Raw genomic sequence first — 14872 nt, 5'->3', positions numbered from 1 at the left:
TCGGTTCTGTTTTCCCATGCAAATTCCTTTGGTGGGACAAACAAACCCACTATTGGTTTTGCGCCAAAGGGCCGTGGGTGGTAATTGTTCCCATGACAGAGATGACACGCATACACAAACATACATGCAAACACATGGACTTTCTGTGGCACAAACACACACATGCACACACAAACTGGATAGGGAGGGTTGGAGTCAGGAAGGGCATCTGTCCTTAAAACCTGTAGGCCATGACTTCATATGCCGGCGTTGGACATAATCCTTGTTTCTCCCAAAAAACAACAAAAAAAGAAATTTAAAAAAAAAAGGCGCCGGTTTCTACCTGACAGTGACGATATAAAATAAAGGAAACTGTAAAAAACTGAGAAGAATAAGAAGAATGAATTCATTATTATAATGTGTGTGTGATTTGCAAAAAAATAATGAATGAATGCATAGATAAATAAATAAATCCAAAATTATTACTATTACTTCCAACAACAGTGCAATGGAACAAGCTATCAAACAAAATATAAACAAGTGGTTCCTTAACTACATTTAAAAAAAATACCATACCATCTGGCATTCTGGCTGGTTATGCTGTACAGGATTTCTATTTACTTAATCTTCCTTACAATCTGGCATTCTGGCTGGTTATACTGTACAGCATTTCTATTTACTTAATCTTATTTGGTAAATTTAAGTTATTGTGTACAATGCCACTGTGCTGCTGCTGCCTATACCCTGTGTTTGTGCTTTAAAAGGAACATGAATATTTTTACTGTATGTACATAGCTTGATGATGTATTATGCTTCTTTTTTTTCCAATGGAAAAGGCGTCAAAGGCATCAAATTTCCTCTTTTCATGTCTCCTAAAAATAACGTTGCCTTTAACATGGCTGGTTAGCATATCAGGCTTTGAAATAAACATGTTCTCAAGCTGTCACACCTTCAGATATCTTGTTTATTGTGCTGTAAACTGCTGATTTCTGTTTCGTCCAAAAGGTGATACCAACAGTTTAGTATACTTTGTGAATATAGTGAGTTGCAATTCTCACAGGAAACCACCTCGAGATTCATACATTTTTCAATGTGTGGTTTGGGCCATGATGTAGCCTTTTTATGATTCTGAGCTGCTAACTTAAATATAGACAAGAACATCACATTAACAAATTGATTCAAAGCATTAGGGCCTCAATCACATGCTGTCAAAAAAAAAAACATGTTAACAGATTAACCCTAATGTGTTATCTCGCGAACTTGCTCATGTTCCTGCCGCTGCGGTTGAGCAGCACTTCCGCTCTATTGGGAATCAAGTCTGCCTCCCCGAGGTCAAAAAGTGTAATGCAGCACTTTAGTGAATCTGCTCTTCTGTGGCAAATTACAATGATCTCGTCTCGCAAATTATAAACTCATTCTTTGCACGTAAGTACAAGTACATATATTTGTGTAAAAAAGAAGAAAAAAGACTTTGATAAAAGTAGAAGCATTGATTCAACGTCTGTATGTAAAAGTACTGCCTCTGGAAGCCTCTGGAAATGTGCTTAAGTACAAAAGCAATAATCGTTACTGTCAATCCTATATAATACATGTTTTGATAACTTGGTACAGCAACACAAAAACGTATACGCACAAAATAGTTGACCTTCTTTATTAACTTGCATCATACCTGAGAAGAAGAAGAAGAAAAAAAGCCTGGACACGTTCTTTGCTGCAAGCTAAATTCTGAAAGAATAATCAGGTCAAGCATCAGCACCTTGATACTTTTTAACAACTTTGTATCTGCTCAATTAATTTACAATGACAATAACTCAAAATATTCAGCTTGTGGTTTCTTTCTTTTCTTTTTCTTTTTTTCCTCGAGATTATGGGGATTTTTTGAAGGCCAGACGACAACAACGTACAGCATTCGTCACTAATCATGCATAAAACCTTCAAAATAAAACGTTCACAAACCTGAACTATAACAAAGTATTAATAGCACTTCCCACTATTGTCTGTTAGACACTCTTTGATGACGCCACTGATGATCGCAATAATTAAGTTGCTATCAAGCTATGTTTTGCAGAAATAATTGTGCGCTTATTGCGATGCTGCTGATCTAATAAATTACTGATGATTTGCTATTGAGAGGGGAAGTAATATCATTCAACAAGAGCAAAAACCTGGCAGACACAAACATTTACATCAAATGTATTAATAAACCTTTTATTTGACACTTATAGGACCAGCCATTTGGACCCCCCCGTCCCCCCCCCCCCCCCCCCCCGGTTTCCCATCCTTTAAGTGTGACTCCCTCGCCAGGCATGATTCCACCCAGCAGGGGGCAGTGTGAGAGAAGAAGACGTAGGAGAGAGGCTTGGGAAACACAGCACTAAGTTTAGCTTGCTTGGTGAGTGATTCTCTATACGGCCATGTGCTCAGCTAATATTAGACTGTTGGCACTTTGTCCAGGACTGTTACCAGCACTTAACTCGGACTTTTCCATGTAAAAGAATCCCTGCGTTTGGATCCTTAGGGAGCCAACTAAATGGGAGTTAGTCAGTAAGGACAAAGAACTACCCGTATTCATGATGGGCAAGGACATTTAGGGCAATTGAGGGAAAGTTATTACGATGAGAAGTAGATGTTTGTGCTAGGCTCAAAGACATGTGGTTATACTACTTGGAATAAAGCAGCAATTTGGGGCCCGTTCAGTCTGTACAGGGCATACCTACTGCAGCAACATGATCTGATCTAGCGGGGATCAGAACATTTTATTTCAATAGACCAAAGAGTAAAATATGAGCTTGTGTCTGGTTTTATTTGACTGCAATTGAGATTTATACTTAGGGAGAAGCTAATATTTATCACATCTCGCATCTGGGATGTTTCAAATATCAGAAGTCACAAGAATAACTTGACCTGAGACAGATGAGGGGACTCTCCTGAAAAATATAAAATAGCAGTAGAACAGCCTGGCCCAGAAAAAAAATAAGTTGAATCTTTCAGAAGCTCAAGCAAGAAGCATTTCAGCCTGGGGTTTACTATAGAAAAGCTGGTGCATGAAGTGAAATACACTATAATCTCGAAAAACATGAATTAATTATAGGTTGCGATCTATGTAGCTTAATGTAACATGTTTGTAGAGAATTTAGTGGCAGGTATGAACTTGAGTAAAACATCTAAATGCATAATTATTTTATTTGTTTGTTGGATTTAATAACAGCATAGACATTCTAGTAATACCCATAAAAATAGATGTAGCTTTCTTTTATCCTTGAATACAATTCAATTCAAAATACAACTATTGAACAAAACAATCAAAACAGACTCATCTTGACAGGCTTCTTTCTTATAGTCGTCTCATAGAAACAATTTTCTAAATTTGGGAGAGGATATTGGCCGCCACAGGAAATAACTGAGTTATTATTATTTTTTACGCTTTAAAGAATTTTAATTAATCTCCAAGGTTAACACTTTCATTTTGTTAGCCCTAAACAGAAATGTTTACGGTTGAATTCTTATTCTGAAATACAAACCCAATTCCCCCAAAATTCGGACACGATACAAATTGTGAATAAAAACTGAATGCAATTATGTGGAAGTGCCAAATTTTAATATTTTATTCAGAATAGAACATAGAGAACAGGTCAAAAGTTTAAACTGAGAAAATGTATTATTTTAAGGGAAAACTATGTTGATTATAAATTCCATGGTGTCAACAAATCTCCAAAAAGTTGGGACAAGGCCATTTTCACCACTCTGAGGCGGGATATCCCCTCTTCTTACAACAGTCTGCAAACGTCTGGGGATCGAGGAGACAAGTTCCTCAAGTTTAGAAATAGGAATGCTGTCCCATTTTTGTCTGACATGCGTCTCTCTAACTGTTCAACTGTCTTGGGCTTTCTTTGTTGCACCTTCCCCTTTATGATGCGCCAAATGTGCTCTAGAAGTGAAAGAAGTGGACTTCAGGCTGGCCATTTCAATACCCGAATCCTTTTCCTACACAGCCATGATGTTGTAATTGGTGCTGCATGTGGTCTGGCATTATCGTGTTGAGAAATGCGAGATCTTCTCTGAAAGTGATGATGCCTGGATGGGAGCATAAGTTGTTTTCCAACCTTTCTGCATTAACGATGCCTTTCCAGATGTGGAAGCTATCCATGCCACACGCACTCATGCAATCCTATACCATCACAGATGCAGGCTTATAAACTGAGTGCTGATAACAACTCGGGTTGTCCTTGTCCTCTTTCGTCAGTATGATATAGCGCCACAGTTTTCCACAAAGAACTTTGAATCGTGATTCGTCTGACCACAAAACAGGTTTCCACTTTGCCACACTCCATTTTAAATGACCCGTGGCTCAGAGAAACGCCTGCGCTTCTTGGTCTGCTTTAGAAATGGCTTCTTCTTTGTACTGTCGAGTTTCATCTGGCAACGGCGGCTGGCACGGTGGATTGTGTTCGCCCACAATGTTTTCTGGTATTACTGAGCCCTTTCTGTGATTTCCCTTACAGTAAGCATTCCTTGCCGTTTAAGGGCCCGAAGATCACGGGCATCCAGTGTGATTTTTTTGACCTTGACCCTTACACACAGAGATTGTTCCAGATTTCCTTAATCTTTGGATGATGATTACTTCAACCTTTTTGCAATTTTTCGCTGGTAAACACCTTTCTGAGGAGGAATTAGCGATTCTCTACCCATCTTCGCTTCTGAGAGACTCTGCCACTCCGAGAAGCTCTTTTTATACTCCAATCAAGTTGCCAATGAACGTCATTAGTGGTAACTGGTCTTCCAGCTGTTTTTTTTTTTAACACGTGCAATTGACTGAGCCTCTTATTGCTACCTGTCCCAACTTTTTTGAGATTTGAAATTTACAATCAACATATTTTTCCCTTAAAATGATACATTTTCTCAGTTTAAACTTTTGACCAGTCATTTATGTTCTATTCTGAACAAAATATTGAAATTTGGCACTTCCACAAAATTGCATTCAGTTTTTATCCACAATTTGTATAATGTCCCAACTTTTTGGGAATTGGGTTAGTATATGACTCATCATTTCCAAAGGATTTATTGGAAGTGTGTTGATTATCCTTCTTTAGAAACAACACTTTATTAACAACAGCAGAGAGAGTTGAATAACTCTGTTCTTCATGGACTGTGAGGATGGACTTTCTACAAATAAAGATTTAATTAACGTTCAAGCACAATGTCCACATTTCCAGAACACTTCTAAACAGATGGGCTTCACTCCAACTTTATTATTATTATTTTTTATTATTAATTAAGTAGCATCAAGAAATAGTAAGCAGCTCATCAACTCTCTAATCTTGTGGGCATTTTAAGGAGGTGATAGATCTTTGGTACAATTGATGATCGTCTCATAAATAGAAGTGCTTGAGGGACTGCGTGTTCATACCTTATTTGGGGCTGGCCCCTACAGCTTACACGCTCCATGTGTCACTGGCTGAGACTTGGACACATTTGTGGAGAGGGAGAGACGAGGTGGAGGTATTCTTCAAAGAAAAGCAAGAAGACATTATGATACTCAGCGAGGAATCCATGTCATGAATACGAGGAGGAGAAAAATAATGGAAGATGAAGGGAGGAGGGTTTGGGGGGTGGGGTGGGGGTGGTGATCTTGTGCAGCCAATGAAGAACTAGCCAGGAGGATTCCAGGGAGGGTGATGAGTCTCGGCTCACCAGTTGGACATTTAGACAAGGACAGGACAGTTTGTCAGCAAACTTGACAAGAGACTCCGGACGCAGAGGAAGACCGAGCAAGGAGGCCCGAATAAATCTTGTATGCGTGTTTGCACAGGAGCTTTTCATTACAAGCTGTACTTGGGCTCGCCTCACACATGTGCATGGTGGATGGAACAAGAGCTCCTGCGCAAGTGCACGTCCCCTGATCCTCATCCAGAAGCAATCATTCCTTCGCATGAAGTCTGCCGCTCACAGGCTCCGTACACTCCGAGACAGAAAAGCTGCAGGACGAGGAAGAGAAGGACAAAAGGCACACCGACGGAGTGCGACTTAGTGACTTGGATGCCAATCTAAGGTGGCAAGAATGAAAGCGCTTCAGAAGAATCAGGGACGCACTGACCAGATGTTGGGAGCCATGGCTGATATGCTTACTTCTGTGGCAATGCCCAACCAACAGTGGGTGAGTTTAATTGGTAACTTGTGCTGGAGCATGTGGCTGACATCTCCTTGAGTCTTTTGCGGGTACTTTGGTTTCTTCCCACAGTCCACAAACATGCGTATTTAAATATGTCTAAATAGCTTGTATATGTGGTTGTGAGTGTGAATAATATGTGCGCTACAATTGATAGGTGATCAGTGGGTATGATTCTGCCCCATTTGTGTATTTGACTGATTCATTTTTCATCATCTAATGAACTTTATTTGCCTTGACTTTTAAAATACCTGGAAATGTAATCATTTTATTATCAAGACTTTTCTTTGGTAATTGGAGGGTTTCATTGCATTATAGTGAAGCATCTGGCATTTGTCCATCCATTTTTTATAGTGTGTTCTCATCTGGGCCACTAGTAATCTAGTGCCTACCCCAGGTGACTTTAGGTGAGAGGCAAGATACATCTTGAACTGGTCGCCAGCCATTCGAAAGGCGCTTATCGACAAACAACCGTTCACACGAGCAGTCACTATGGACAATCTGGAGCAGGCATGGGCCGATATTAGATTCTGAAAGTATGATAAACATGAGCAAAAATATCACTGTAAAATATCACATAAAAATGGATTTGAGTAAATAAAAACAAAACAAAATCCCCCCCTCTGAGCATAATCTACACTAATTCATTTTAAAACGAAATATTGAATATTTGGTACACAAACATGTACCTGTACCATGTACATGTTAAGTTAAAATGAATGGATGAATACATAAATAAATAATATTATTCTTCTGTTCTAATTATTCTTAGTGAGTCACAGTGACCCATCACTGGTGAGCTATTTATTATTATTATTATTATTTTTTATTTAGAACAGACCCACGGGCTACTCGTGTTGTCCTTGGGGCTAACTAGTAACACTGGCACTGTGTTTTTTTTATTTTTAAGGACAATACACATTAAGCAATAAGAAAGGCATCTGTGGAACTGTTATGTGTCTCTTTCGTCTATCCTCCTCCTCCTTCCTTCTCAGATCGCAGAGGAGAATGAAAGTTAATTGGAGGCAAGTAATTTCAATCATTTACTCAACTCTGCAAGCAGCCAATCCAGTCCTAATTATTATTATTTTTTTTTGTTAAGAACAGACCCACAGGCTACTCATGTTGTCCTTGGGGCTAACTAGTAACACTGGCACTGTGTTTTTTTTATTTTTAAGGACAATACACATTAAGCAATAAGAAAGGCATCTGTGGAACTGTTATGTGCCTCTTTCGTCTATCCTCCTCCTCCTTCCTTCTCAGATCGCAGAGGAGAATGAAAGTTAATTGGAGGCAAGTAATTTCAATCATTTACTCAACTCTGCAAGCAGCCAATCCAGTCCTGCTTCGATATCCCCTGAAAAAGATCTTGTTACTAGCCAGTAGTAGCAGTTATTGAAACCATGACTTTTTTAAAACCCAGGTAAACCACAAACCGGTAATTTGCCCATGCCTAATCCAGAGTCTTTCATGAACCTGAAATATGGCGTGTGATGGAAAATTCCAAATATAGTTCTTTGCACTGTAAGGAGACATATTAATTCCAAATTCACTCGGTGAACAAAACAACATCAAAATGATTGCGAGGAATTAAATTACTATCCAGACAGACACAGTCTGGTATTGAATGTTTCTTTTAGATCAATGTTTAATTTAGTACAGTACTAAAACCTCATCTGCCATCAACCATCGCTAAAAAACATTGAGTTCTGGTGCTTTTAGGTTTTATAGACTGAAACCTCTGAAGACTGTGGCAAAGGAAGGCCCTCAACAATTTCCACTGAATTGTTGCTCATGGAGGAAAGCCATGCAGGGCATTATGGAAAAATACAAGCGCAAGAGTTTAGATTTTTGTGGTTTCGTGACCGTAATCACTCCGCACTATTAGCGAGACTTCCTCCAACAGAGCAGGGCTCCATCTGACAAAGGCATCTCTGTGTGCAGTTCGTGGAAGGCGCTGAGTCGGACCTCCCATCAAGCGAAGAGGAAAGGGGGCTAGTCCAAGGCCGGTGGGAACCCGAGGGTCAGGATTGGGAGCAGCCCAGAGAAAGAACAGGTAAGACCTGAAAGCTGCAGCAAGCGTGACGGAACCACCCCAACCCACAATGTTTAACCAAACATCGGCACTCACCTAACCAGTCAGAACCAACAAAACTTTTGAGCTCAACTTTGAGTCTTTATGGGACATGTCAAGGCTGTAAAAGATCGCCACTCAATCACTCGAGCTACACATATGACTTGCGCTCAGCTTGGCCAATGGTTGGATAACTGCCGTGTCAAGGGCACTTGATTTAGGCATGCTTGAATTTTGGATCTAAACAGGTTTGCGTTCCACCTGTGAATTTCTCATGGTGGTCAAGTGCAGTGTTAATGATCAGGCAGCGTCCTTTGTCCGGACTTACCCACTTTGGAAATATAAAAGGTGTCCCGCTGGGATTTCAAAATCATCAGTGGCTGTAACATCATAGGCTCAAAAGACTTAGAAGGAAATTAGACTACAGTGGTGCATTGAGTGCTGTCATTTAATTGCTTTGACTTGCAAGCAAAAATTCCAGATACAAGCGCTGTATGGTGGCACTGAACTCAACTCATCTCACTTCAATGGAAACAATTCTTCCAAAAAGAGTCTCCAAGTTGTTCGGTGCCATTCACAGTTTAAAACTAAACATAAAACAAAGAGAATTACATGTTGTGAATTTAAAACGATGCTTTAGGAAAGTCTGCTTAGCTTAATGCTAACAAACAATGCAAAACTCCATAGGCGGGCTAATGTATAACGTTTCAGTATTATAACACTTTCAGCGAGGGATATTTGAACTCAAAAAGTGGACAGACAATATTACCATATACACAAACATGTTTTTGTTGCACTGTCATTAATGTAGCTTAATGAGCTTAGTTGTGACTGCCTCTAAGTATATCTATATGTTTGTATTGTACTGCCCCCTGGTGTCCAAGGCACACACACCAGAAGCCGCACAACTTTAATTCTTTACATTCTTTTTATCTTTTTTATTTATTTTATCTTTTGCTGTAATTAAAGTCTGCACGTTTATTCTCACAAGCTCTGTTCTAGGTAATTTAGCATACATAAGAAACTGGTTACATTTGTAAGTTCAAGAAACATGTCGTTTGTCTTTTGCCACAACACCGTTGGTAGCACTTATTCGTGCACTTAATGCGCATGCCATTACTTTTTCCCTGAGTGCAGTGGAACAAAAGGGGCTTTGTCGGAGCATCTGAGTTGGGCTTGGATGGTGTGTGTATACACAGTATTTGAGTTCTGGTGGTGTGGACCATATGACTGGCCCACTAAAATGTTATGGAAATCAGTGTTTTGTGTAGCAAAGAGGTGTAAGGGAGGCGGGGTGTGGGGGACAGAGGAAGCGGTCAGCGATGCTTATCTCTAATGGCCTGACTTGGATGGGCTGGTAAAACCAGTCACATTTTTGTTTAGAAAAAAAGAAAAAGAAAGTTACAATAACTTATACAAGGTTACGTGAAATCAAGGTGAAGAAAAGGAAAATTTCCTATTCCACTTCCATCTTCATCTGCTTGAGTGTTTTTTTGCAAATTTCCCCCGGATAGGAAATTAGATGGAAAATGAGTGAAAGGCAAGGCAGGAAGACCTCCAGAACACAACAATTAAGAGGCAGACTTTCATTGCTGTTCACTTTACAGCTTCCAGTGCCATGTATTATTACAAGAATTTAGTGTGAAATTGTACAAAACAGTTCAGCCTGGACTGCAGCACACTTTAGCAAAATGCCTTGGATATGCCTAAAAAAAACGATTACATTGCGTTATCATATTTAATGATTACAAAAAAACGTTTTCTTCTAATCACAGTGCTTTGCACATGGAAGTCTCTAAATTGCCATGCCAACAGGATACCTAGAGTGGAAAGTTAATTATAAACTAATTAAATGTTTTGCTATAATGGATTAATGGCATTTCCATTTATTTATTCTACTGTTTATATAATGTAATGTGTCTGTAGCCCAAAGATGGCGGTACAGTTTAAACACCCTCACAAAATTTTATTTAGTTAAATTGGGATTTGCAGACTAAACCTATTTGTTGTACACATACTACTATCAGCAGCAAGAATACAACTTTTATTTATAAATATTTTCTTTTCCCTGTGAAAGCTTGGTCTCACGTACAAGGGTTACTGGTGCTTATAGATTCCTCGTCCATCAAGCATGAATCGTGGCACTGTGGACGTGCGATTGCGCTCTGATTTGGTTTGTCACGCCGAGGTCGGCGTATTGTTTCCATTTGCTTCTGTGTCTGTGGAAAAGGTGGAAAAAGAGAAGCCTCTGCCATGGTTTGTAGGGCCGTAAGGGCCATCTGTTACATGTTAGAAACAAGATGCCTTCACGTGGCTCGAGAGGAATCACAGGACAGCGCCAACCATCTAAATCTTTTTTTTTTTTAAATCTTGTTTTGCAATTACTGCCATTATTACACATCACTGTTGTTCTTGTAATCATTGGACTTTCTTCCCCTTCATTATCTGCTCTCACTCTTCCCTTTTCAATTGATGCTTATTTCTACATTTATTTTCCCATTGTCTTGGCCGCAGTTAAGTTTTTTTTGTACAATAAACTTTGCTGATGCTTGGTGGGACTGGGACAAACTTTTTCCTCTCTTTCATCCTCTTGTTTTTTTTTTTTTGCCTGATCTGATTGATAATGTCATTTTGTTGTATGTGGTGTATTTTCAAAAAGCCAGTTAATTGGGGGCATCATGAATGTCAACGTGTTATGGCCTTGCCAGGTTGCGGTTGTGTAGTTATGATGGGCTAAAATGAAGAGGAACATAAAAAAAAAGGAATGGTGAAGGCCATTACAGTTTTTCTTACTTGCTTTGCTTTTGCAGATCAAAATTGAAATTCTCAGAACTACTTTTTCAATTTTCATGTTGTGTCACTTGTGCACAAAAAGAAGGCAGCTTCTCATTTCTTTGAACAAGTTGCAAATGCCTTTGTACATGAATGCAAATGATTATGTACAATTCTCTGCTGTTTTCAACATTATGAATTGCTTATGTCATGTTGATCAAAATGTATTAGAAAGGGTCTCTGTTGAATTGGCTTACACCCCACAAAGTGTTGCCATTAGTTGATCGTTTAAATCTTAAGATGCAAAATGGCTGAACAAGTTATCATAACATGTTAGATCAACCAATGATCAATCAGTTTTCTGAAATAGCTCATAGCAAGTGAAGATAATTGTTCTGATGTGGATGAGAATTTGTGGCCTGAAGGAAGTAGGAAGACTGTACTGTAATTCACAGCGTGGCATGTACAATTTTCCCTAAGGAGATTGGCCCATGTTCACACTTTTTTTTTTAATCCGTTTTTTTGTTCCTTATCCAGACATGGGCATCGAGGGCCGGAGTCCTGCAGGTTTTGCATGTTGCCCTTCTCCAACACAGCTGCTCTGCATAAGCCTGATAACGATCCTGTTGATTGGAATCAGCTTGTGTTGGAAGTGAGAAACCTCCAAAACCTGCAGGACTCCGGCCCTCGAGGACCGAGATTGCCCACCTCTGTGTTATGCAGTGCTTTCTTTTTTTCCTTTCTAATGAGATGGTTTGCCAACCAATTACAGTGTAAACAGTAGACTTGAAAATGTGCTCAGTCTCTTGAAAATAATCTTCCACATAGCCCATGCAAAGGTATAACTTTCAGTTTTTGAATACAGAATTTGTCATCAAAACTTTAGCGTTAGTTTACATCGGAACACCCTCCTCTATATTGACAACATGACTATGCAATTTGACTGTCTTATCTGTATACAATGACACAAAAACTTGTTTTTCTGATGACACTGACATGTTCAGTGACACAAATATTTACTTTTGAGCGATGAACTAAGGATTTTGAGAAAGAAATCGGCTTTTGTAGGGGAAACATGATGTTTTGCTATTTGTACAAATTGTTTTGAGAAAAACTGTTTTACTTTAATTGCATCAGGAGAGAAGCAAAACAAAACATTTGGCTCTATTTATGTGAGTGACGTAAATTATGCGCAGAGGTGGGTTAGATCTGATGTTGGTATATTTGCAGATGAACACAGAGCTGTGGATCTACAGGAAGTGGGGCTACATCATTGTGGGAGTGGTCACAGCCAAGTTAAATCATGGCCAAACAGAGGGTTTGATGTTCAAATATACTTACGAATGACCCGTTGTCTACCCTGTGCCAGTGTTTGATGTGGTCTGAGCAGGTTGAGATTGACTTTTTTGCCACCGAATTGCCACTCTACCAGGCTCATCTCCAGGGCACGCCTTTGACTGTGCCAACTTACCAAAATTCTGACAAATATCAACGAGCCATCCGGATAACAGGATCCGCCGGCATTTGTGCCACAGCGCGGATGCACTGTCTATGAAAATAGAGCCCAGTGACTTTTTTGTCACGGCAACGTGTTTAGTGACTCCTATCACAAAAGGACGTTTTAAAGTTGGATGGGTTAAACACTGTCAATGAATTAAGCATAATGACAACAAGCATGTAAACAATGTGGACTTTCTGAAATGGGCCATCTCCAGCTAGCAACAGCTAGTATTTGGGGGTTCGCAACAATGAAACGTTGGTGCAGTGACGTATGTAAAAATAAAAATAAATAAATAAATAAAAATAAAAATAAAAATAAATCCCTATTTAAATGACCAATAATTAAAACGACAACGTAAAAGCAGTGCCTTAAGAGAATCTGTTCTAGGCTCATCTAGCATGACTGCTTTCAACATCTGCCACATACATACAACATGAACTTTCAGCACACTTGGAATAAATATGAGCCGGTAATGTGAGCAGAATATGCATGAAATCATTTATATCAAGATTTGCAGAGGCTGGAATAGTGCTTTTCCCAGAGGCCCCTGGGAATGAACTGTGTATGTGACCTTAAATGGGCAGAGATCAACCTGAAGCTGCATCACATAGCATTGGAAGGTCCGGAGGTGAAACCGATTTGTCTCATGCAGGATCACGCTGCACTTGTGTGTATGCAGTCATGATGAATTGTGTTAAGCCCCATTACATCCTACTGATTCTTTTTGCAGTCTTGATGACAATGTGGCTTAATATTTCATCAATGGACTCTCTTAAATCTGTCTTATGAACCCTTTGTCTGAAGCTTTGCTCTATCTGCCCTTTCTATTTGGCTTTGAACATGACTGGAGCCAACCATGAGGTCACCTAAGGTCAAGAACGCTGGACTATAACGTCACTCTCAGACTAGCGTCTACATTATGGATGTGTGTGAAGGATATTTGTGTGGCAATTTTGGCCAAAATATAAAAAAGCCTTGTGGAAGTGCCAGTGCATTAATATCGAATTTCCTCTCAGTGATCATAATTAACCCTGGAGAACCCACGGGGTCAAATTTGGCCTCTATAAATAGTGCTACTCAAATAACAAAGATCTTTTTTTTTTTTTTTTACAAATTTAACTTCAAAAGTCCAGAGGGCCACTTCTGACCCCTGCATGGGGCCATCTAGTGGATGAATATTGCACTTACATGAGCCAGAGTGGTGGTGACAAGATGGCTAGCAACATGCTGTTTTGTTGAGCTGGAAATCAATCCAAACAAAACCATCTTCTCAGCAAACCATCAGATGGTAAAATGGTGTTGTTTTTTTGTTAATCTATTTCATATCATGTTGCAGAATGCCTAGGAGTATGTTATATATATATATTTTGATAAATTAGCAACTCTGAGCTAGTTAAAAAAAAGGGTTAAAATTGAAAAAATATATATATTTTGGTGTTCAGTGAACTTATAGCAGTCATTTAATGTATAATTCATAATTTTCCAAAGAAGAAAAGGGTTCTTGGGTTCTCTTAAAATTCCATTTGAAAATTAATGTTGAGCTGTAGAATGCGGAGTTTGTGTTTTGAAATGACCATATAAACAATGAAAATCTTCTACACACTCTCTTACCAAGTGTAGATATTTTCCAGACTCTGATGTCTTGAGGCACAGAACTCTGCAGGTGGTACTCGTCTTTGAAGTGCAGATCTGCCGCTGCATTGTGGGGATGAGGTAGATAGGTGCAACACACCCAACTCACTCCCTACTACATGCCTACAACATCTGCTGCTGTTGTAATTGGGCAAAAACTGCAAGTCGTAAAGACCTCCAGGACAACAGAGACGGAAACATGACAGGGACTCCTGCTTCTAGGCGGGATGTCAGACAATATCCCCTCATGTCGGTATGTCCAGGATGCCGGTTTTCCTTAATTGGCTCTCAACTTAGAGATGAAGGAAGAGAGAAAAAAAAGAAGTAGAATGGACAAGGGAGTAGGAGACGTGGGGGTGGGGGGGGTGTGGGGGATCTAAGTGAGCATATTTTGGCAGGATTTCAACTGGCTGATGGACTGCAGAGAGGCTAATGTCAGTGGGGGGTTGGGGAATGACGCTGTGGATAAGCAACTGCATGCGTATCTGCTGAGCTGACACTCGTGCTATGACTATCATTTTCGTTTATTAAATAAAGCACACATGCAGAATATTATGCAACACATTGGAAACAATAGGACCCTTTAAATGTGTAGAAGAGTTTGGTGCATTTAAATGTTTTTTTTTTATTTTTAACCTCCTTGTGAAATGAAAATAAATGTCTTGTAAATTTGACATGCTATCACAATTGCATGGGATAGCCGGCGGCCGCTGATGCAACAGAATGTGCTCAGTTCTTATATAGTTGG

At 39.5% G+C, this 14872-nt stretch overlaps 1 protein-coding gene across 5 annotated transcripts in view; it reads left to right on the top strand.

Annotated features, from left to right (window-relative positions):
* Positions 1-14872, top strand: part of arhgef25a (Rho guanine nucleotide exchange factor (GEF) 25a) — a 75039-nt gene that overhangs the window by 12476 nt on the left and 47691 nt on the right. For 3 of the 5 annotated variants that reach the window (XM_077572594.1, XM_077572602.1, XM_077572613.1), the window contains one exon: positions 8090-8201. In XM_077572594.1, coding sequence (XP_077428720.1) covers positions 8090-8201 — 112 coding nt within the window. Of the gene's footprint in view, positions 1-5977; positions 6134-8089; positions 8202-14872 lie in introns of those variants that run through there. The other 2 variants (XM_077572583.1, XM_077572574.1) reach the window with 1 other exon arrangement.

Source organism: Vanacampus margaritifer, chromosome 1 (genome assembly GCF_051991255.1).
Source record: "Vanacampus margaritifer isolate UIUO_Vmar chromosome 1, RoL_Vmar_1.0, whole genome shotgun sequence".
In the NCBI taxonomy this organism is placed as follows: domain Eukaryota; kingdom Metazoa; phylum Chordata; class Actinopteri; order Syngnathiformes; family Syngnathidae; genus Vanacampus; species Vanacampus margaritifer.
Note: the sequence above shows the minus strand (reverse complement) of the source record. Positions and strands in the feature narration are given on the sequence as shown.